The 20,957-nt window shown below is 61.2% G+C and overlaps 3 protein-coding genes across 7 annotated transcripts; 2 read left to right on the forward strand and 1 right to left on the reverse strand.

Moving 5' to 3' along the window:
- The first annotated feature begins 677 nt into the window (after nt 1–677).
- Nucleotides 678–4,447, forward strand: Peak3 (PEAK family member 3). Of its 3 annotated transcripts, none has more exons than XM_046444226.2 (4): nt 678–938; nt 1,039–1,219; nt 1,745–2,250; nt 3,442–4,447. In XM_046444226.2, exons 2-4 carry the CDS (start codon nt 1,138–1,140, stop codon nt 4,216–4,218), a joined length of 1,365 nt encoding a protein of 454 aa, XP_046300182.1. In that variant the 5' UTR covers nt 678–938; nt 1,039–1,137; the 3' UTR covers nt 4,219–4,447. The 3 variants fall into 3 exon arrangements, with proteins under 3 accessions (XP_046300182.1, XP_046300183.1, XP_046300184.1); XM_046444227.2 differs by having other exon boundaries at nt 1,042–1,219; XM_046444228.2 differs by having other exon boundaries at nt 1,134–1,219.
- Nucleotides 4,448–5,393: 946 nt separating this feature from the next.
- Nucleotides 5,394–9,656, reverse strand: Oaz1 (ornithine decarboxylase antizyme 1). The gene is given in 6 exon segments (XM_046444229.2): nt 5,394–5,952; nt 6,161–6,246; nt 6,530–6,702; nt 7,120–7,206; nt 7,208–7,265; nt 9,423–9,656. Coding segments are annotated over 6 exon segments (684 nt in total). The 5' UTR covers nt 9,569–9,656; the 3' UTR covers nt 5,394–5,818.
- An 8,046-nt stretch (nt 9,657–17,702) lies between these two features.
- Nucleotides 17,703–20,886, forward strand: Jsrp1 (junctional sarcoplasmic reticulum protein 1). 3 transcript variants are annotated; one of them, XM_058579295.1, is made up of 7 exons: nt 17,832–17,937; nt 18,472–18,622; nt 18,934–18,971; nt 19,129–19,246; nt 19,546–19,716; nt 20,143–20,234; nt 20,328–20,886. In XM_058579295.1, the coding sequence occupies exons 2-7, from the start codon at nt 18,505–18,507 to the stop codon at nt 20,793–20,795; spliced, it is 1,005 nt and encodes a 334-aa protein (XP_058435278.1). In that variant the 5' UTR covers nt 17,832–17,937; nt 18,472–18,504; the 3' UTR covers nt 20,796–20,886. The 3 variants fall into 3 exon arrangements, with proteins under 3 accessions (XP_046299664.1, XP_058435278.1, XP_046299662.1); XM_046443708.2 differs by having other exon boundaries at nt 17,703–17,937; nt 20,143–20,886; XM_046443706.1 differs by lacking the exon at nt 17,832–17,937 and adding an exon at nt 18,253–18,305 and having other exon boundaries at nt 20,143–20,886.
- Nucleotides 20,887–20,957: the final 71 nt, after the last annotated feature.

A 20,957-nucleotide genomic window follows, 5' to 3' on the forward strand; every position in this document is an offset into this window, starting at 1 on the left:
CCTGAGCCGGGAGGATGAGGCAGGCCGAGTCTGGGGAGGTGGCCTCCAGCTAGAAGTGCCTCCACAGGCGGGGGGGGGGGGGGGGGACGGGAGGGGCTCAGGTGACGGGGGCCAGCCCCGACCTTCCCCAGGGGACGGGCACCGCGCTCAGGCTGCACAGCAAGCACGTCCCTGCCCTGTGGGGACGCCGCCGGGCAGGACCCGGGGTCTGGCCAGGGGTGAGGCTTGGCGTGTGCTGGAGCGGATCCCTGGCTGCTGGCCCCTCGTTCTGACCACAGCTTCCCGTTGGTGGCTCCTGCATGTCCACGTCTTCCACAGATGGACGCGGGGACAGGAAGTGGGACGAGGAAATCTGCTAAGAATCCACATCTGGAGCAGAAGGTGGGAGCCAGCTCTTTGGTTGCTGCAGCACAGAGAGGGACGGCGGTGTGACATGGTCACACAGCCGGCAGAACAGAGCCGGCAGGGTCCTTGCTGGAGGCCGCGGTCCGGGACCCAGTGGGGGTGCCCCGGGGCGTCTCCGGGGCCTGCCGAGGGGACCCCCCTTCTCCCAGGATGGAAGTTGCTGGGCCTCCTCTCGCCCAAGGTGGGGCAGCTGGATGTGCCCGGGTCCCCGTCTCACAGGGGTCCCCACTGCCACCCAGCATGGCCCTCAGACCTCAGCCCGTCCTTCCTCCTCCCCCCGCTCCGCGGGCAGCCCGGGCCTGGTACCGGGCCCACCTCCCATCTTGCCCAGGCTGCTTCCCCCGCACGGTCCCCGCAGGCCGGGGGAGGAGGCCGCGGCTGGGGAAGTGATGCCACGAGTCCCGGCCCCACCCCCGGCCAGCCTGCGGTCTAACCGCTGACCAGTGCTTCCTGAACCCTCCCGGGAGGCCGAGGGCCCCAGCCGCTGGGATCCTGGCCCCAGGGTGGTCCCCGAGGTCACGCCAGTCCTGAAGGTAGGGGTCCTCGAGGGGCGGGAGGAAGCAGCAACTTTTCAAGGTTGGGGGTAGGTAGGGGTGGCCAGAAAGGGCAAGGAACTCACTGAGTGTCACACAGCAGTCAAGGCTGGAGGGAGCCGGAGACAGCAGCTCTGCTCAGAGCCCTCCCCCACGTGTGTGGTCCCCTGCAAGTGCCCACCCACCTTCCCGCAGCACCATGAGCGGCCCTGAGCCAGGCGCCAAGAGCCCGGAGTCCGACCGCCTGCCCTGGTCAGCTCAGCCCATCTACAGCAACCTCGGTGAGCAGCCCAGCTCAGGGGCCCTGTCCTGGGGGAGAGCAGGGGCAAGTGCTAGACTCAGGGGTGTGACGGAGACAGGGGACAACAGGGCAGCAGACTGTAAAGATGGCCACCAGCTCAGAGCCATGTGGGAAAATGGGGGTCCCCGGTGTTGGAGTCTCTAAGACTGACCCCCCTCCTCTGAGCCCGGGCTTCTCTCCTGCAGACTGGGGGTGGCAGCCCGTCCTACAGGACAAGAGGTGGCTGGTGTTTCCATTTTAACCAGGCGGCGGCCACAGCTGTCATCCCAGCAGCTCTGGAGGCTGAGGCAGGAGGGCCAGAGTTCGAGGCCAGCCTCAGCTACTTAGCAAGATCTGGTCTCAAGATAAAATAAAAGGGCTGGGGTGCGGCTCTTGGAGGGCGCTCTGCTCCTGACCCTCAAAAGGCAAACCAACCAACCCACGTTTCACTTCAGAGACAGGGAGACGCGGGGGGTGCCAGGGCCCACATCCTGCCTGTCCTCAACAGGCCCCTCTCTCCCGACAGGAGAGGTGCGTGCCCACCTGCTGCCCTCCAAGGCCTGCCGCCCCCGGACTCCCAGGTCCCTCTCCTCTGACCCCCAGCCCCCACCCCCGCCCCTGCCCAAGAAGACCCTCGCCCGAACCCAGTCCCTGCCCACCCACAGGGCCCCCGGCCCCAGCTCGGCCCGAGCAGGGCAGCCTCGGCGGCCCCTCCAGAGGTCCCCCAGTGAGGACGTGAGCCGGGCCACGGCGCTGACCTTGGACGGACCCCGTGCCGCGCTGGGCCTCTCCGCCCACCCCCTGAACAGCCCCGAGGCCGTGCAGGCCGCACTGGCCGCCCGGCAGCTGGACGCCCTCCGTGACATCCATGCGAGGCTCCGAGCCCGGCTCATGGGTGGCCGCCCGGGCCCCTGCCTCCCGGGCCACAGCTTCCGCCTGCTGGACAGCTTGCCCTGCGTGGAGAGCGGGGAGGCCCTCTACTACCGCGTGGTGCGCGTGGACGGGGTGGCCTGGCACGTCCTGGCTGCCAAGGTGAGCCTGCCCCTGGCACCCAGCACACCCGGGTGCCCTCCCTCCTGGGCACGACCCAGGGTGTGCTGGTGTTGCCCAGCCCAGTCCACGTGTCCACTTTGCAGCTAAGTCATGAAGAGACGCCTGGAACCGCCTGTCTGAATGTGGGGCCGGCACCTGGGCGGCACCTGGGGTTGTAGAAATCCCTCCCACACCTCTCAGAGGCCAGGGGTCCGCTTTACCTCCTGCCTGGGCCAACCCGGCTACACACCTGAGTTCAAAGGCCCCTGGGTCCAAGCTGGGCACTGCGGCTCATGCCACAATCCCAGCGGCTCTGGAGGCTGAGGCAGGATCACCAGTTGGAGGCCAGCCTCAGCTACTTAGCAAGAGTATCTCTGTTCTCAAAACAGAACACTAAAAGGGCCAGGTGGCTCAGGAGCAAACTCCCCGTGTCAATTCCTGGCACCAAATAATAATACTAAGGCATGAGATGGCCCCAACCGGGGTCCAGCCCACAGGAGAGCGTCTTTCTGAAAACCCGCCCGGAGCCCCAGCCCAGCTGACTCTGGAGCCTCCTCCAGGCCCGGGCTCTCATCTCCCAGAATGCTCACGGCTGAGTCTGTCAGTCACCCAGACTCCTGAGCACCCGGGGTGTGGCTGGTCCCCTGGGGGTGTGCTGGGTCAAGGGCACACCAAACCTCAGTGACACTAGTCTAGATGACATCCCTCACCACGTGAACACCCAAAGAGACTCTTTACTCGATGGCCTCTTATTTTAAATACTGGGGTCCATAGATACATTATGAAAATCACCTTCACCGGCTGCCTGTCACGGCCTCCAGTGTGGCTGGTGGCCAGCTTAAATACACAGGCGGGCCAGTATTTCTATGGGACTTCCTGGCCTGGGTCCTGGCGGACACCTTCTCCCTCGGTGAGAACCACTCTTTGGTAAACAGGGACTTGCACCCCTGACCACCCTCCTCTCGGGCTCCATTTCCCTGAGGCCATCGTTAGCCACTAACATCCAAAGGAACATGGATGATCATGATCGTCTGTTCCTGGAGGCGCTGGGGCCGACGTGGCTCTAAGCCTGGTGGGAGGGGGCGGGGCTGAGGCAGGCAGGGAAGGCTTCTAGAAAGGTAGGGCCCCCTGCGGGCTGTGCTGGTTGGGGGACGCAGTGGTCGGGGTCTGATGGCCCCCTCTGACCCACAGGTGCCCAAGCCGGGAGCGACCGTGCCCCACCCATGGGGCGTGGAGCTGCAGGCCTCGCTGCCTCCACACTTCAACCTGCAGGGGCTGTGTGGCTTGGTGCCCGAGGGCGCACTGCCGCTGGCGCCCTGGAGAGGTCCCGCGGTGCTGGCCGCGGAGGTGCCAGAGCGTACAGTGGCGCAGTGGCTGGCAGAAGTCGGCGCACAGCGGCCGGCTGAGTCTGCGTGGGAGGTGGCCCTCTTGTTCCTGCAGCTGAGCGCCGCCCTGGAGCGCCTGGAGGCGCAGGGCGCCACCCTGCTGGAACTGCGGCCAGAGAACCTGCTGCTGGCGGCGCCGCGGGGCTGTGGGCCAGGACCCCCGCGCCTGCTGCTTGCCGACTTTGGCTGCGTCTGCCAGCGGCCCCAGGGATCCCTGGGCGCCCATGCGCTGCAGATGGGTCGCCTGCTCCGCACACTGCTGGGCCCGGCCACGCCCTCGGCCACACCGGTGGCCGTGGGCCTGGAGCGCCTGGTAGCCCAGCTGCCCCGAAGGCGGCCCTCGGCGGCTCAGACGCGGGGTGCGCTGCAGACACTGCTCTGGGGGCCGGGGCTTGAGCTGCGTGGCCGCGGGGCACCGCTGGGGCCCTGGCTGCGGGTTCGCCGCGCGCTGCTGGTGGTGCACCTGGCGGAGCGCGCTGCAGGCGGGGAGGCGCCGGGCCTGGAGGACTGGCTGTGCTGTGAATACCTGGCCGAGGCCACCGAGGCCTCGCTGGGCCGCGCCCTGGAGCTGCTGTGGGACTGACCCCAAGGAAGAGTGCACACCTACCTGTCTCCAGGCCTGCTGGAGAAGCAGCACCCCCTTCCCAGGACTGGGACAGGGCCAGCATCGCCATCAGAGTGCAGGAGGCCAGCAACCAGCACAGGGTGTTGCTCCCACCTGGGCCGAACTCACCGCCCCAAAGGCCCCCCGCAGAAAAGTCCCAACCCACATCTCTAAGCAAGTAAAGCGCCTCCGGGCCCTTGCTAGCGTCTCTCCTGCTTTCTGCCTACTTGCGGCTCACCGTCTCTCTTACCAACTACCCTGCCCATAGGCTGAGCTCCCTAGGCACACAGCAGGTGCCCAATAGCATGATACTGGAGCGACGGACACTGAAGCCACCTGGGATCCCAGTGGCTCAGGAGGCTGAGGCAGGAAGATACCAACGTTGAGGCCAGCCTCAGCAATCTAGCAAGGCGCTAAGCAACTTAGACTCCATTAAAAAAGAAAAAAAAAAGGACCTCTGGGTTAATTCCTCAGCGCCGCTCTCCAGCCCTTTTCCCATCAAAGACAGGAAATCTCCCAGCCGTCTTCCACGGCGTGACCAGCAGGGGGCGCTACAGCTGCATGGAAGGCCAATAGTCACCCACGTGTCCATCCAGGGTCTCCTCTCCCTCCTGCCCCCATCTTTGGCCTTGACCCTCAACTTACCCAGCCCATCAGACAGGGTAACACTCGCCTGGGCCTGTCCACTTTTGCTCAGGCCCAGAACCAAGAATGCCACTCCCTGGGTGCTGCAGAGTGAGGCTGTGGCAGACACAGAACTGGAGACTGAGGCCCATGGCCAACTCCCACGCGCCCTTAGTCCACCAGGACTGCTCCCTGAGGGCTGGTGAGCCACCTGACCTGCCAGGAAGACTAAGGGACCAGTCAGATGAGAACACCCAGTCCCTGGGGAATCCAGTAAGTTGCAGCGGTTCACTTGGAATCTGGGGAAAGGGCTGTGACTTGGGTTCAAGTCCCACAGCCCCCCACCAAGCTATTGAGGGGGCCAGAGACTGTTCCAGAACAGTCAACACCAGCCTGATACCAGCTTTTGAGTGTGGGGCAGCAGGGTAGGCTCAGACCCCTGGCTACTGTGTGACAGGTGGCCTAAGACCCCCCAGCCCAGAACGTCCCTCCCCGGGGCCCACTCCCAAGTTAACACCATGGAGCCAACAGAGGTGTGACCACTTTTATTGGGATTTTTAAGAGCAATAAAGGGGTAGGTTAACACCTGTCTCTCCAGGTGAAGAGACCAAGACTGTTTCCAAAGACTCCAAAGAAGACATTCCTCAGGTACAGATACTCTGAATCATCTTAAACCAGCAATAAAAAAGTAAAATATAAATTTTTATTTAGAATTAAAGCAAATACTTCAGTATCACAAACACAATATTAAACTTCAAGAAATATACCACTAATTTGGAGTGAGCGTTTATTTGCACAATTATGACATGCGGACAAACCCAGGAGAGACGGAGGAGCAGGACGTTCGCACCCCAGCACAGCTGCCAGGCCCCCACCCCAAACACACAACACTGGGGGGCCTGCCTTCCAGGGCCTCCGTCTCCAGCCCCGTGGGCCCCGAGGAGCTGCGTGGCCACTACTCCTCCTCTCCTGAAGACTCTTTCTCGAACGTGTAGGCCATGAAGCAAGCGTCGGGTCTCTTGGGGACAAGGGGATGCCCTGGTCTCACAATCTCAAAGCCCAAAAAGCTGAAGGTCCGGAGCAAAGCGGCTGCGGGGGGAAACACTGTCAGCCTGCAGGACCCTGGACACCAGAGGGGCTCCCAGCAGAGGGGCTCCCAGCAGAGGGGCTCCCAGCAGAGGGGGTGGGCAAGCAGACCAAGAACTCCCACCAGGTGCAGGCGGGTGGAGGTATCATGTGGGAGGCACCTCCGCTCCCCCCACCCTGCAGAACCAGGGTAGCAGGTGGAGTCACCTACCTCTGTCCTCGCGGTTCTTATGGAAGCAAATAAAGACATGGTCAGCATGAAGTTGCTCTTCAGCAAACTCAAGAAGAACTGCAAAACTGAAGAAAGCACAGACGTCAGCACCCCTGTGCACCCTCTGGTTCTAGCCCTGGCCCCATCCATGTCTCCCAAGCCTCATTCAAAGTGGACACCTGGCTCTGTCCCTGGGTCCCCACAGGGCATTGTGGACTACGCCATTTGTTCTCTGGGCATGGCATGCCCCTCCTACCCCATCAGGACAACCAAGAAAGGTCTCCAGACACTGCCACTGTCCCCTGGGAGCAAATTCTGTGAGACCTGCTGGTGCCCCATTTAAAACACTTCCCCCCGGGCTGGCCCCACCTGTCTTTGCTCCCCTCAGGCAGAGCGCCAGCTGGGATCTCGATGTAGAGGCTGTTGCTGCTCCACACTGCTCTCCAGTTAATGTGTTTGGCATCTGTGAGCCTGGACTGGACGTTAAGAATTCTCGTCTTGTTATTAGACGTTAGTTCCTCTGTTACATTCAGCCGATTATCCTGTCACAGGAGAGAGCCCAGTCTGCTATTTTGGAAAATATACCACTATATGACCATACATGACCCATCACCCCTCAAAGCAAAAGCAACACCTGATGGCTGCTTGCTGACAAATCTGGAAAACCCGGGAAGCACCACGGCAGGGTCACCCAGCAGTGCCAATACCTGGGCCTCAAAGCCTCTCAGGGAAGTTGCTGAAGTCCAGGACAGGGGCCCCAGTTTGAGGCTCCAATGGGAGCCAGCAAGATTACTTGCTGCTTGGGGCCTTCTGTGCACCCGGTTTGATGAAGTTCAAATTCCACATGCATGGAGCAGCAGGTGACTTCTGCTCAGGCCCACCGGACCGTCATTTGGGAACCACAGTCTTGCTCTATCCCCACCCAGACACTGACCAGCCCAAGGAGCCCAAATACTTACAGAGTAAAATAAGTTAGCTGAAAGATTGTGATCCCTCTGACTATTCCCTCGCCCACCTGGGATCTTCAGGGGTGGGTGAGGGACATCAGGAGCACCACCGAGGCCCTGGACCCAGGTTACTACAGCAACTGAGGGAGACCCTAGAACTGGGAGAGAGAGAGGCTGGTTAAGGGGGCAGCCCCATCAACTTCGCCTTTATCTGCTTTCCAGAGCCCACTCCCTACTGCACTGTGCCTTCCCTAGTCATGCCTCTGGGCTATCCAGGGTTTGCCTAAAGCCTTCAACCTGGTCAAGAGAAACAGTGGACGGGAATCTGACTCCTGGGGAGAAGATGTTGATGCCCACAATTCTCTGCTCTGACCATCTAGGGATGGGCAGTCTTGCCCAACCGAAGCCCGCCGCACTGAAGTTTTGCTTCCCGTTTCGTGATTGTCATTTTTGTGAGCATCATCGTAAGGTCACTCAACTATTTCTTCCTAGGTCTCTCTTCTCTCAGTAACTGCTGACTGTGTGTGTGGATATGGTGTTTCTAATTGAAGTTGCTTTGGGGAGAAGATTCTTTAAATCTTGTTTTATTGAAGCCAAATTTGCGCTAATTTCTGTCAGATTCTATACTAGATACTGCAAAACAATTCTGCTTTTGTGGAGTGACTGCAAGAAATGCCCAATCGAAGCCCGCCGCACTGAAGTTTCCTTCCCGTTTCTAACCTCAACACTTCAGCTTCCCCTTTCCAACTTCACACTCCCGCAAGAATCTGAAAGTCTAGCTCTTCTCAGAGCCGGGCCTCCGGTCTCTAATGGAACTTCCCTCTAGGGCGCAGACCTTTGGTCGAAGGCAGAAGCCACCAGTGCTCACAGCCTGTTTTGATCCCAACCCTTGACAGAGGGCCTGGCTCCGCCCCTCTGGCACCCAGGGCTCAGGCCCCGAGTTGCGTCATATCGCTGACTCGCCTCACGCCCCAGGGGGAGTTTTTCACAATTGCGCACCCGGCAGCTCCAGCAGCCATTTGCTGCGCAGTGTAAACAGCCCCCAAATCGCCTCCATTTTGCAAAGCCTCGAGGGGGGGGGGGCACCAGACCGCAGCCCCACCAACACAGAGGTCAGTTTCCCAGCCGCGGGAGCAATCAACGCCCACCTGGGAAGTCTGCCTCCGACGCCACCCCAGCAGAGGCAGAGCCAGTACCCCGCCAGCCGCAAACCACCTCCGCCTCCGGCACCGCGCGCACGGAAGCGGCCTGGATCGCTCTTCCCAGCAGGCGGCGGCCATCGCCGCCGTGCGCTCCGGGGTACTGTCCCGCCGCGGCAGTCACAGCAGAAAAAAGCCCGGAGCACCGTCTACGTGGGCGGCCTCGCCCGGAGCACGTCCAGGGCCTGGGCCATCCAGACCAACTCCCTCCGGAGCTCGAAGCGGAGCCCACGAGAGCGGCCTTAACAGGGGACCAGCTTACAAGAGTGAGTCCAGCCACGGAGCGCCCACGGTCCCTGCAGGCAGTCAGGGGCGGCCGCGACCGAAAAGTGCAGATTCATGCGACCCAAAAGTGCAGATTCATGCGACTGCCGGCCCCAGTCGGCCTCCGGGCAACCCAGCCCCCACCCACCCCCGGATTCGACCCGACCCACACCAGGGTCCGAAACAGACTCCTCCACTGAGGCCCCAAGCCATCTAGCCCAACCGACACAGGTCCGGCCCTCGACCCCACCCGGACTCCCTGTCCTGAGCGCCCCAAACCTCTTCCCAGGCTCACTCCCCTTCCCCCCGTCCCCCTCCACACCTGATTCCCAACTTCAGGCCACTCCCCGCATGCGACTCTCCGTTCCATGCACTCGAATCAGACCCCAATCGCACCCCAAAGCGGAAACCGCAAGTAGAGACCTCCAAACCCCACCACCCCTGGAGCCCACCTCTTCATCTCGGTCCCCTACTCCACTCCCCTCCCCCAAGCCGCGACCCCTAAACTAACCCCGAAGAGAACCCCTCTCCCCGATCGGACTCCCATCCTGCGACCCAGGCTCGCACTCGACCCACACCCCGCCCTAAATCTTTCTTCATCCTGCCACCCGCAAAACCGGGCGCCCGACCCCACGCCCCGCCCCCGGCCCCCCCAGCGCGCTCAGGCCGGGGGCGCCCGGGACCGGCCCCGCCCCCGCCGCCGAGAACCCGCCCCCGGCGCGATTGTGGCCTGGACAAAGGGGCGGATCTCACGCTCCCAGGACCTATCTGGCTCCCAGAGACCGGGCCCCCCGGGCCTGCGCGGCCAGCGCTTCTGGAAGGTTCGGGCGGGGGCGGGGGCGGGGCGCTCACTTCTCGCTGCTGCGGCCGCCGCGGCTGTGCAGACTAAGTAGCGGCATGGTGCGGCTGGCGTGGACGGTGGCGCTAGGTTTATCCCCTTCCTTCTCTCTGGCGAAGCAGTGGCTGTTGAGGATCCGCTGCAGGGAGGATTTCACCATCCGGCCGCTGGGGTCCGAAACCAGGAAAACCTCCGCTGCGCCTCTCCGCGCCGCCTCCGCTGCTCGCCGTTCGCAAAATGGCGCCGCTGCCGCCTCCCACCTTTATAGGCGTCGCATCTAGGCCACGCCCCCCACGCCGCCGCAAACGCTGCCGCACGAGGGGGCGGAGCCGCGGGGCCGCTGGGAGAACCAGGTACTCCCGCCCTCCTCGGCGTCTGATTGGTAGAGGGCGAGGGCCGCTGGCAAGTCCGCGACAAGAATTGGTCAATTCGTTTCGGGTCCCTCCCCCTGCGGCTAGCGTCACTCTACGGGCGTGAGAGGGGCGGAGCCACCGTGGCATCGGGTGCGCGCTATACGCCCCGCCCCCACGCCGTCACCACAGCCTGGCCTTGGGGCGGGGGCGCTCGTCGCCCGTTTTCTCGGGCACTCTCGGTGGCTGCGTGTCACTCTGTTCCCCCATCGTCTCCTCTGGGGTCCCGTCACCCATCGGGATCACCCCCGCCTCGGTAGCTCTGCGTGACACAGGCCCCGAGGTCTTTGGGGGTCTCAGGACTCCCATCCCCCATAGCAGGGAATTACTTTCAGCAATGACCTTGTGATAATCTGCCATCATTGTGCCCCTGATTCCTCTTGTTTGGAAACAGCTCACAATTTAGAGACGAACTGTTAAAGGTACTCTAAGCTGGTGAAGTTTTCGTGTAAAATTTGGACGCTGGCAAAATCGTACTTGGCACAGATGAATTCAGAAGGGTTTAGTGTGTGTGGACCACAATGTGCCCCAAGCAAAATTACAATTCAGAGTATGTATGAACCAAAATTTGGATTTGTTCATCCTTTTGCAGTTAAGTTTGGTGAAGTAATTTGTGTGAGAACTACAACCTAGACTTAAGCAAGAATATTTTACCTCCTAGGTGAATTCAGAACGTATTTCATATGTGAATTACAATCTGCATTTAAGGAGCAAAGGTGGAACTTGGTGTGGTTAAATTCAGATCGTATTTCGTATTTCATGTGTAGACTAAAACTTGGACTTACCAAGCAAAAATACTTCACTTCAAAGTTAAATTCAGTAAAATAGTTCCTGTTTTATGTATAAACTAAATATTGCTTTTAGCAACCCTCCCCTCCAAAAAATAGAATACTACTTCTTGCAAGCCCCACTTTGCTCTTCAGGTCCTACTTTGATTATTTTGGTGTTGGGAATTGAGTTCTGAGCCTCACACATGCTCTATCACTGAGCAAGATCCCCAGCCCTACCCACGGGAGGGGGGCAGGGAGGAAAGAAGGAAGGACCCTGTTTCAGCTGATGGGCAGAATCATACCCTTTGGGACAAGATGTTTCTCCTTTGCTAGCAAAGCAATAAGACCTTGCTTGGTGTTTCGTGCCTATAATCCTAGCTACTCGGGAGGCCAGGGCAGGAGGACCACAAGTTTAGGCCAGCCTCAGCAAATCAGTGAGACCCTGAGCAATTTGGCAAGATTCTGTCTCAACATCAAAAATAAGGAGCTTAGGGGCTGGGGATGTGGCTCAAGCGGTAGCGCGCTCGCCTGGCACTCGTGCGGCCCGGGTTTGATCCTCAGCACCACATACAAACAAAGATGTTGTGTCTGCCGAAAACTAAACAATAAATATTAAAAAATAAATAAAAAATAAAAAATAAGGAGCTTAGCCAGGCGTGGTGGCACAGGCCGGTAATACCAGTGGCTTGGGAGGCTGAGGCAGGAGGATTGAGAGGTCAAAGCCAGCCTCAGCATCAGCAAGGTGCTGAGCAACTCAGTGAGACCCTGTCTCTAAATAAAATACAAAATAGGGCTGGGGTGTGGCTCAGTGGTCGAGTGCCCTTGTGTTCAATCCCTGGTACAAAAAAAAAAAAGGATGGGGATGTGGCTTGGTGGTAAAATATTCCTGGTTCAATCCGTAGTACCAAAAATAAAAATAAATAAAAATTGATAAATTAATTGAAAAATAAATAAATAAAAGTTGTTTTGGGGTGCCCCACTGCTGAGCCTCAGCCCTAGTGTTGATCTTTTTTAGGGGGGAGTGGGATTGAACCCAGGAACACTTTACCATCAAGCCACATCCCAGCCCTTTTTATGCTGAAAGAGGGCCTTGCTAAGTTGCTGAGGCTGGCCTGGAACCTGCTGTCCTCCTGCCTCAGCCTCCCGAGTTGCTGGGATGCTGGTGCCCATCGCACCTGCCATGGTTTAAACACAAACGGGAACTCTGGGGACTTACGTGGGGTCGCAGCCACTCCGGCCTGTTCCCCTGTCTTGGCAATGCTGGGTTCTCACTGTATTCCAGGCCTATTTGAGTTAGACACAACCTTCCCCAAGGGGCCTCAAGTGACTGCAGACCCATGGAAGTAGTCTCCGATGGGAGGTGGCTAGTGCCTCCAGGTACCCTTCCGTGGGGGGAACACCAGTCAGAGGACAGTGGTACAACTGGGCAAGCAGAGGTTAGGCCACTAGAGAATCGTTTGGGGGACGTGCATCTTATCAAGAAGTTGTTGAGAATGGGGGTCGTGGAGAGCATAGAAACCCTGGGCAGGGCTGGGCCTGCCTTGGAGGAGGTGAGGACCTTTGCTATTTCGGGTTCTTCCTTTTCAGTGCTGGGGTGACCCCAGGGCCCCCCATTGCTAGGCGAGTGCTCCACCCTGAGCCATGGTCCGGCCCAGCCTGTGGGTTTGAGATCTGTTTTTTGACCTCTGAACAGCTCCCCAGGGCAGGCAGATGGGCAATTCTGGGCCAGGTGTGCAGAATCTGGGCCTGCCAATGGCCAGCCTTGGTCACGGGGCCGTGGCCTGCTTACCCTCCATGACTCAGGCCAGAAAGTGACCCTTGGGACCGTCTGGCCCAATGGGGCGCTCTGCATGGCAAGGCAGAGCTCTGGAGTGACCTTTGGGTCACACCCGGCCACATGGAGCCCAGAAGCCTCCCAGGAAGGCCGGGGTGGGCAGGGTTATTTCTCCTTAGCAGACTTGGCCCAGTCGCTGGCCAAAACCACTTTAGTTTGGAATCTCTGTGGGTGAAAAGAAGTAGAGTCACTTGGTGAAAAATAAATAAAGACTGGCGTTTGGGGTCAGAGCAGGCAGGTGGATTGCAGTGGCCAGGGGCCCGGCGTCACCGACGCGGATGGCTCCAGGCCTGCTTTCCTGAGGACCCTTTTCTTTCGCAGCAGCCCAGGAAGTAGGAGTGACCCGGATACTGCGTGAGAACCCTGCAGCTGCTCCCCTTGGCCTCTGGCCACCCCCAGGTCACAGACACCAATGCCGCCACCGCTCGGGAGACTTCCTCCAGCACCCTGAGGCCCCTGCCACGTCCCCCTGGTCCAGCCTGCCCACTGCCAGTGTCAGAGAGTGAATTCCTGGTGGACACTGGGGGAGGGGACACTGACCCTCCCTGGAGGTGTCCTGGGCCTTGAGGTGCTGAGCAGAGTCCCCAGCCTCTACCCTCCAGGCCAGGAGCTCCCCTGTCATGACGGCCACCAGTACCCCCAACATCCATTGCCTGCATCCCTGGGGGCAGAGTCACCCACCCAGGGGCGAGGCCACAGGGTCACCTAGAGGAGCAGGTGGGCTGGGTGGAGGGGTCTCCAGCCCAGGGGAGCAGGGAGCCCTTCCCTCTCACCCGGGGGCTGCTGTGGCACTGTACAGGGGCAGCCCGGACTGGCCGGCCACACCGGTTAACGGCTCTGGATGACAGAGGGGTCACCCGTGCATCCTGCCAGGGACCCAGGGCCAACCCCGGATCTGGTGGGAGGTGCCTGAGGGAGCAGGGAGCTGTGGAGGGCATGGCCCTGGCAGCAGGGGTGGTGGCAGGCGTTCTGGGTGCATCCCGGAGGTGGTGGCGCTGATGGGCAGGGGTGGCAGTGGGGGCCAGAGCCCGGCTTTCACAACTGAAAAAAGAATCAAAAAGAAAAAAAGCGGCTCCTGGAGTTGGTGAATAAGGGCCCTCTGAAATGCCACATCCTAATCACCAGAATTTGTGACTGTGTCACCTCCTGGGGCAGAAGGGACTCAGGTGTGACCAGGGGAGGGTCTTGAGCTTTGGCCACCCAGGGTCACCACAGGGTCCTGCTGAGAGGAGGAGCAGGGTCAGGGTCAGAGGGCCAGGAAGACGCTGTGCTGCTGGCCCTGGAGCTGGAGAGGGGACGGGGACTCTCCCTGGGGTCTCAGGAGCTGGAGGAGGGGACCATGGACTGTCCCTGGGCCAGGGAGGCCTGTGCTGGACTGTGGCCCAGGCCTGAGGGGTGTGTGGCTGCAGGCTGAGCCCCTGCAGGGTGACCAGTGGGCAGGAGGTGGGTGCCCGGCGGGAGCCCAGCCCTGGCTCTCCATGAGCCTCGTCTCCTGGCGGCAGCCCAGGCGTGTCCCGCGCCCGCCCGGGGTTGGCCCTGTGTGCTGAGGTGCTTTGGGAAGTGGGGTGACGCCTGCAGCTGACTGTGAAATGAAATTGGAGGAAGTAGGCGGGGGTGCAACTCTGGGGCGAGCACGTGACCAGCCTGCGCCAGGCCCTGGGTTCCACCCCAATGTCACCCCAAAACACAGCACAGCAAAGTGCTACTTGTAGGCCCCAGGTGGCAGGTGGCGTGCGCCCCTCCGGTTCCCAACTTCTGTCACGCGTGACGACTGTACTAATCAACTGCTCGAGGTGGCTCTGCAGCTCCTGGCACTTCCTGCCCCACGAGGTGACACGGCGGTGGTCACAAGCTTCCTCTTCACTTTTGAACACTGTTATTGCTTCTTTTTTAAAAACATTTTTTAAATCGTCAACGGACCTTTATTTTATTTATTTATCTGCGGTGCTGAGAATGGAACCCAGGGCCTCGCACCTGCCGGGCAGCGCCCACCACGGAGCCCCAGCCCAGCCCCACCCCATGGCGTCGGTTTTTGAACAACTGTTATTGCTGAAGAAAAGAGGACCGGTTGCTCATTTAGTGGTTTTCCTCTCTCTCCCAGTCCTGGGGAGGGAACCCAGGGGGCGCCACCCACTGGCGCGCCCCTGGCCCTTTGCATTTTGTATTTATTGTATTATTTTTTGGAGAGGTACAGGGATTGAACTCAGGGCCACTCGGCCCCTGAGCCACGTCCCCAGCCCTATTCTGTATTTTATTTAGAGACAGGGTCTCACTGAGTTGCTGAGCGCCTCACTTTTGCTGAGGCTGGCTTTGACCTCTCAATCCTCCTGTCCCAGCCTCCTGAGCCGCTGGGATTGTTAGGCCTCCCACGTGGGAGGCCCTGGGTTCGATCCTCAGCACCACATAAAAATAAATAAACAAAATAAAGATATTGTGTAAAAAAGTGCTCATTTAAAAGATCAAAACTTGGAAGCAGCTTGGCAAAGCCTGGCAGGTTCCTGTTCCTGCCCAGTGACATCCTCGGATACCCAAGGGGTGCCACTCATGCCCTTGGCAGCAGGAGAAGGCTCTGGAAGGTCTGGATGCGGCAGGAAGTGCCCCAGCCGGGAAGTAACCCCAGGCCAGGGCCACGACTCCCGGGCACCTGGACAAGAAGTGCCGCACCCACTCCACTGACCGGGCCCGCAGCCCAGGCCAGTGTCCACTCGGGCGTCCTTGTCCTACACCCCGGCCTTTTAAAGTTCATTTTGAGGCAGGGTCTCCAGAGGTTGCTCTGGGTCTGGCTAGGTGGCTGAGCCTGACCTTGAACTTGGACCCTCCGGCCTCAGCAGTGTCACATGTTTGTGGTCCCAGCCACTCGGCCAGCCTGAGCAGCTTAGTCAGACCCCGCCTCACACCCGGAGGCGCAGGAGTGGTGGTGGCAGAGGGGGCTCCGGCGCGGCAAGCCCTGGCACAGCCCCTGGCACTCAGGAAGACGGGGCCAGTGAACTCAGGGGGGCAGACGCAGCGCGATCGTGGTGTCTGTTCAGCGGGCAGCTTGGCCCTCACCCCATCTGTTGACCCAGGGGGAAGCCAAGGGCCGCCGGGGAGAAAGGCCCTGGGGGGTGGGGGCAGCCCCCCTTCTCTCCCATCCTGGGAGACTCAGCTCCTCTGCTGGTCAGTGCCACGGAGTGACCTGCTCAGAGGGAGTGGGACCTGCCCAGCCCAGGGAGGCCCCCCTTCAGCAGGTCTGGGATCTGTGGTGGGGTCAGAGACAAGTTCTGAGAGAAGGCCCCGCTGCAGGGCCTTGCTGGGGAGCCCTGCCCCGAGGGAGAGGCGTCCTGAGGGAGGCGGGGCGGCGGGGGGGGCGGCAAAGCAGCCATTGGCCAGGGACGGGCAGCTCAGCCGCAGGAGGACGTCGGCCTCGGCCCACTGGGCCTCCCGCAAAAGCTCAAGCACTCCTGGTGCAAGGTGAAGTGGTGTGGTGATGGTGACGTTGGCAGCCAGCTGACAGTTCCTCAGAATCAGACGGGAGCCAGGTGTGGTGGCTGGCCTGTCGTCCAGCTGCAGGGAGACTGAGCAGGAGGATGGCAGGGTCCAGGCCGGCGGGCACCGGAGCCAGACCTGTCTCAGCATAGGACGACGCGGGCTGGGTGTGGCTCATGGGAGAGCAGGGGGTTCCAGCCCCAGTGCTGGGGACAAAGATAGACCATGTGGCATGTGAATTGTGTCAATAAGGTGTTTTTTAAAAAAAAAAAATCAAACAAGATTTTGTTTTAGGGGCTGGAGTTGTGGCTCAGCGGTAAAGCACTCGCCTAGCGCGGGCGAGGCCCTGGGTTCGATCCTCAGCACCACATAAAAAAATAAAATAAAAGTATTGTGTCCATCTGCAACAACAACAACAACAACAACAACAAAATATATATATATATGATTTTGTTTTAGTTGTAGATGGACACACACCTTTATTTTGTTTATTTTTATGTCATGCCGAGGATCAAGCCCAGGGCCTCCCATGTGCCAGGCAAGTGCTCTGCCCCTGAGTCACATCCCCAGCCCTATTTAAAACATTTTTAAAAATGATGACAAAAGCCAGGTGCGGTGACACATGCCTGTCATCCCGGCAGCCGGGAGGCTGAGGCAGGAGGAACACGAGTTCAAAGCCGGCCCCAGAACTCAGGGAGGCCCAGAACTCAGGGAGGCCCCGACTCTAATAAGATACGAGATAAGGGCTGGGCTGGGCTCGGCAGTAGCGCGTTGCCTGGCACATGTGAAGCACTGAATAAATGAAATAAAGGTCTTTCAACAACTAAAAAAAAAAATTCAAAAAATAAATAAAAATGAAATACAAAGTAAGGGCCGGGGTGTGGCCTGGTGGTTAGTGCCCCTGGATCCAATCCCAGGTATCAAAAATAATGACCAAAGGGTTTCCTCCGCTGGAGAGTGGTGTCTTAGTTCCTGCGTGCAGGGCGGGGGCTTGCCCTCCCTCGGGGCTGTCCTTGCTGGGACACCCTCTGGACACACCCCAGCAGAGGCGCCTGGTGTGGACGGTCAGAGGTGCCGGACAGCGTGGCCGGGAGCTGGTGCAGCGAGTGTCCACAGGCAGCTGCTGCCCTGGAGCTGGCGCACGGCTAGTTTCCCCCTCACCGCCCAGGGGGAAGCCACCCCTGCCTCACATGGGGAGCTGAGGCCCTGCGCTGTGCAGCCTCTGGACCCCAGGTCCGTGGGCAGCCTTGCTCCAGGCCGGGGCCTCCTAGGTGAGGCCCTCCCTCTGACCCTGGCTGCTGGCTCTGTGCGCCCTGCAGGAGGTGGCTGTCACACAGTGGTGCTCTGTGAGGATGTGGCCCAGATGAGACAGCAGTCAGCATGGCCCAGGCGCTGTCCCCTCTGGACCCCACTTCCCCTGGTTGTCACCAGTGGCTGGTCTGATGGTGGCATCACCCTGAATGGGGTGGGGTCACCCTCTGGCCAGTACCCTGCCTGGTTCCAGTGGTGGGGGTTGAGGACACTCCAGTGGTGATCTCGCGCCTGCCCCTCCCCTTGCTCCACGGTCCTCAGTGAGGTCCGCCCAGCTGTCTCTGGCCACCTGTCGCTGTCTGTCCCGTCCACCCTCCCAGACTCCATCCTGTGCTCCGGGCCCAGCGTGGTGGCTGTGGGTAAGAGGGGCTGGGGAGGCCGTCTCCAGGGCTGGGGTCCGCTCCCCCGCGCTGCCGCCCCCTCACCTGGGTCTCCCACCCCGGCCCCCTATGCGCTGAAGCCTTCCTCCTCGGCCCCTCAGGGTCTCCCAGCCCCAGGGAAGGGGGGCCTCCCTTCCTGGGGTGAGGGACCCACTGGAACTAGCAGCCAGAGGCCATGGAGACCTCAAAAAGCAAGGTCTGGGGCTGACTTCAGGTTGGCCCCGTCTGCAGCCTCGGTTTCCTCACCTGCCATATGGGAACAGAGGCCGCGAGAGGAGGCCGGGGCCGTGGGCACGCTGGGACAGGAAGACCCCAGGACCCTCCTCCCCTGCCCTCAACTACTGTGGCCAGAGGGCCAGGTGGGTTCTGGCTGCTGGGGGTTGGGCCCCTCGGAACATGGGGATGGGTGAAAGCTTTGGGTGCCAGGAATGGTGGGTGAGGATGGTCAAAGAGAGCCCCCATAGGAGCAAGACCTGGGAGGGGCTCAGACACTGACCAGCTTGTGCTGCTGGCCTTGGACACCAGTTAAAAATAGTCCCTGGGCTCAGAGAACATGAGCTGACCCTGGGGCCCAGGTTCTGGTGTGGGCTGAGTCTTTGACTCATTGCTGTGTGACCTTGGGTGGATTCCAGTCCTCTCTGAGCTCCAGCAGCCTTTGCTGCCACACTCAGGGATGCTGGGGTCCAGAGAGATAGGCCATGGGGAGGGCCCAGCGTGGTGGCTGTGGGTAAGAGGGGCTGGGGAGGGTGCCTGGGAATGGGCCCTTGTAGGAGGTGACTGTGCTCAGAGAAGGCTGCTAGAGAGAGAGGGACCAGCAACAACTGGGAAGTGGCAGAGGGAGGCTGGTGGCCTCCTGTCCTTGGAGGCCCAGGTGGTGAAACTCCTTTTCCCAGCCCCGGTCTGGGCCCACTGCTGCTCCAGTCTACATGACAACCAGAGCCTCGGAGGAGCTGGACGGAGGCCTGGGCAGCTGCCTGGCCAGTGAGGACCTCTCTGCTTTGGCAGATCCCTGCCCAGGCCGGCCTCCAGGGGACAAGCCTCCAGGTACGCTGAGCCAGGTGGCTCACCACCAGACACCAGGGATTACTGTCCCTCACTGGGCTGGAACTGCTCCCTGCGGCCAGCCTGGTCCCCATTCCTGCCTCGGGGGTCTTTCAGGAGCCCGGAACAGGTGCCCGGCCACAGGGATCTGGGTTTGACCCCAGGCGGCCTTTGGAGTCTGTGTGCTTTGGGGCAAGGGTGTCTCTGAGCTGTCTGCAACTGGGAGGCCGCAGGCACTGTTAGCCCAGCGGCAGGGGGCGGGGTCTGACCTGGGGGCCCTGCCACCTTGCTAAACTCTCCATTCCCACCCACAGAGACCCCCAGGCTGGGCAACTCCAGCACCTGGCCCCAGGTGAGTGTCTGGGCCCTCAGTTACAGCCGAGGATGCCCTTGGAGTTGAGGACAAATTGGCTAAGAGGGTGTGTTTGTTAGACCCCAGGGAGGGCCGGGCTCCCTTTGAGGAAAGACCTAAGGAAACAATGACCTGGAAAGTCTGGTGATTCCCACAGGACTCTCGGGAGGCCGTGGCAGTGGGGAATGTGGCCACCAAACCCCAGAAGATGGAAAAGGAGCCTGTGGTCAGGGGGAGCCCAGGAGCTGGGAAGGAAGAGCTGAAATCTGGAGCAGGTGGGTTTGCAACAGGCATGGGTGAGGCAGGGGTGGGTACAGATTGGCATGGGGGATAGGCTGCAGCCTGGGTCACCAAATTTAGGGGGTCAAGTGACCGGATGCAATGGGGGCTCCTGGATGCCCGTGGCAGGCAGTGCCGGCAAGGGCAGGGGCACCCGCTCAACCAGAGCCGCGGGGCGTCCAGGGCTCGGCTCACCTGCGAGGAGCTGGTGCAGGACGCAGGTCTGCCCTGTGCCCAGCGCGGGCGGAGGGTGCTGCGGAGCCCAGAGCCGGAGCTCAGAACACCCACCCTGCAGCCCCTCGGAGCGTCCCCGCACGTAAGAAGGCGCAGGCCGCGCCACCGCAGCCGCCACTGCCGCTCCCCGCCCTCGGGGAGGAGCTGCCCTGGGGAGACGTGACCCTCAACAAGTGCCTGGTGCTGGCCTCCCTGGTCGCCTTGCTGGGCTCCGCCTTCCAGCTGTGCCACGGTGAGCCGGGCTCCCCAGAGGTGGGATGGGGGTTGGGGACCAGGCCAAGCACGGCCAGGGCGGGGTCTGGGTGCCTCCTCTCCAGGGTAGGGGCTCTTGCAGGCCGCTCTCCTGCGCCCCTCCCTTGAGCTCCCCCAGTGACCCTGGCCGAGGACCACTCTCCCCTCCCCCTCCGGCCAAGGCCACGCTCACACCGGCCTCGTGGCCTGGGCACCCTCTGGCCCCGCAGGGATCTGCGGCGCGTTTGCCACAGGACAAAGGGAGGTGCGGGACACGAGTGCCCTCGCGGCAGAGAGCCCTGCCAGAGGCACAGCCAGGCTGCTCCGTGGTCGCGGCATGGAGCTCTAGGGTGGAGGGAGGGTGGCAGTGGACAGCGTGACGCCTCCTAAGGCCCAGGCTGACTGGCTTTCCCCACCGGTCCCCCAGATGCCATGATGGGGGAGGGGGCTGCCCCCACACCTGCCCCTGAGCCCTGGGTCCCTCGGAGTTCTCCCCACAAAGAGCCGGTGACTTCCCCGGTAAGCTTTCCAGCGGCTGCGGGAGGTGGGGCCCCTGTCCCTGTCCAGGAGAAAGGGGTGGGCCGCCTCCAGACCCACGCGCCCGTCTTACAGCCTGAGCCCACCATCCGGGAGCCCCCATCGAGACGGCCCGCTCCCCAGGCGGGGCCACCAGCTCTCCAGGGGAAGACAGAGGACAGTCCCGAGGTCCCCATGACCAAGGAGGCCGCAGAGAAGGCTCCAGGGGAAACTGGGGAGGCCACCAGAGAGGCTGCTGGGGAGGACGGAGGGCCCAAGGAGAGGCGGCGGAAGGAGAGGCCGCGGAGGGAAGAGAGGCCGCCGAAGGAGAAAATCCGAAAGGAGAAGCCGCGGAAGGAGAGGCCGCGGGTCGCCAGGGAGGCCCGGGAAGCCCTGCCCCGACGTTGGGAGGCACGCGGAAGGGGCCATCGGCCCTGGGCGAAGGACCCCAGGTACCCTGAGCACAGGAAAAGGCAGGTCTGGGTCCCCCCGCGGCACCCTGACGACGAGGAGGACGGGCGTCCAGGCCGACGGAAGCTCCGCGCGGGCAAGGGGCGGGGCTGAGCCGGGCCCGGGTCCCTAGCGCGTCCCGGGTCCCATCTGACTCCCCTCAACGGCCCGAGGCTCCAGCAAAATAAAGCGAGTGCTGCGGCCAGTGCGTGGCCTGCTCCTTCGTGCTTGGACCCCCTGTCTGAATGGCATTGAGCTACAAGGGGTGACTCAGGC

Source organism: Marmota monax, unplaced genomic scaffold (assembly GCF_021218885.2).
Source record: "Marmota monax isolate L192 unplaced genomic scaffold, Marmota_monax_Labrador192_F-V1.1 WCK01_AAM20220418_F8-fsc00102, whole genome shotgun sequence".
NCBI classification, from domain to species: Eukaryota; Metazoa; Chordata; class Mammalia; order Rodentia; family Sciuridae; genus Marmota; species Marmota monax.

Excerpts from the sequence above, each read along its gene's own strand:
- Peak3 (XM_046444226.2), top strand. The coding sequence starts at position 1,138 with ATGAGCGGCCCTGAGCCAGGCGCCAAGAGCCCGGAGTCCGACCGCCTG. Across the intron at positions 1,220-1,744 it reads GCCCATCTACAGCAACCTCG|GAGAGGTGCGTGCCCACCTG; the intron begins GTGAGCAGCCCA and ends CTCTCCCGACAG. Across the intron at positions 2,251-3,441 it reads GGCACGTCCTGGCTGCCAAG|GTGCCCAAGCCGGGAGCGAC; the intron begins GTGAGCCTGCCC and ends TCTGACCCACAG.
- Jsrp1 (XM_046443708.2), top strand. The coding sequence starts at position 18,505 with ATGACAACCAGAGCCTCGGAGGAGCTGGACGGAGGCCTGGGCAGCTGC. Across the intron at positions 19,247-19,545 it reads AGAGCTGAAATCTGGAGCAG|CCCCTCGGAGCGTCCCCGCA; the intron begins GTGGGTTTGCAA and ends CCCACCCTGCAG. Across the intron at positions 19,717-20,142 it reads CGCCTTCCAGCTGTGCCACG|ATGCCATGATGGGGGAGGGG; the intron begins GTGAGCCGGGCT and ends CCGGTCCCCCAG.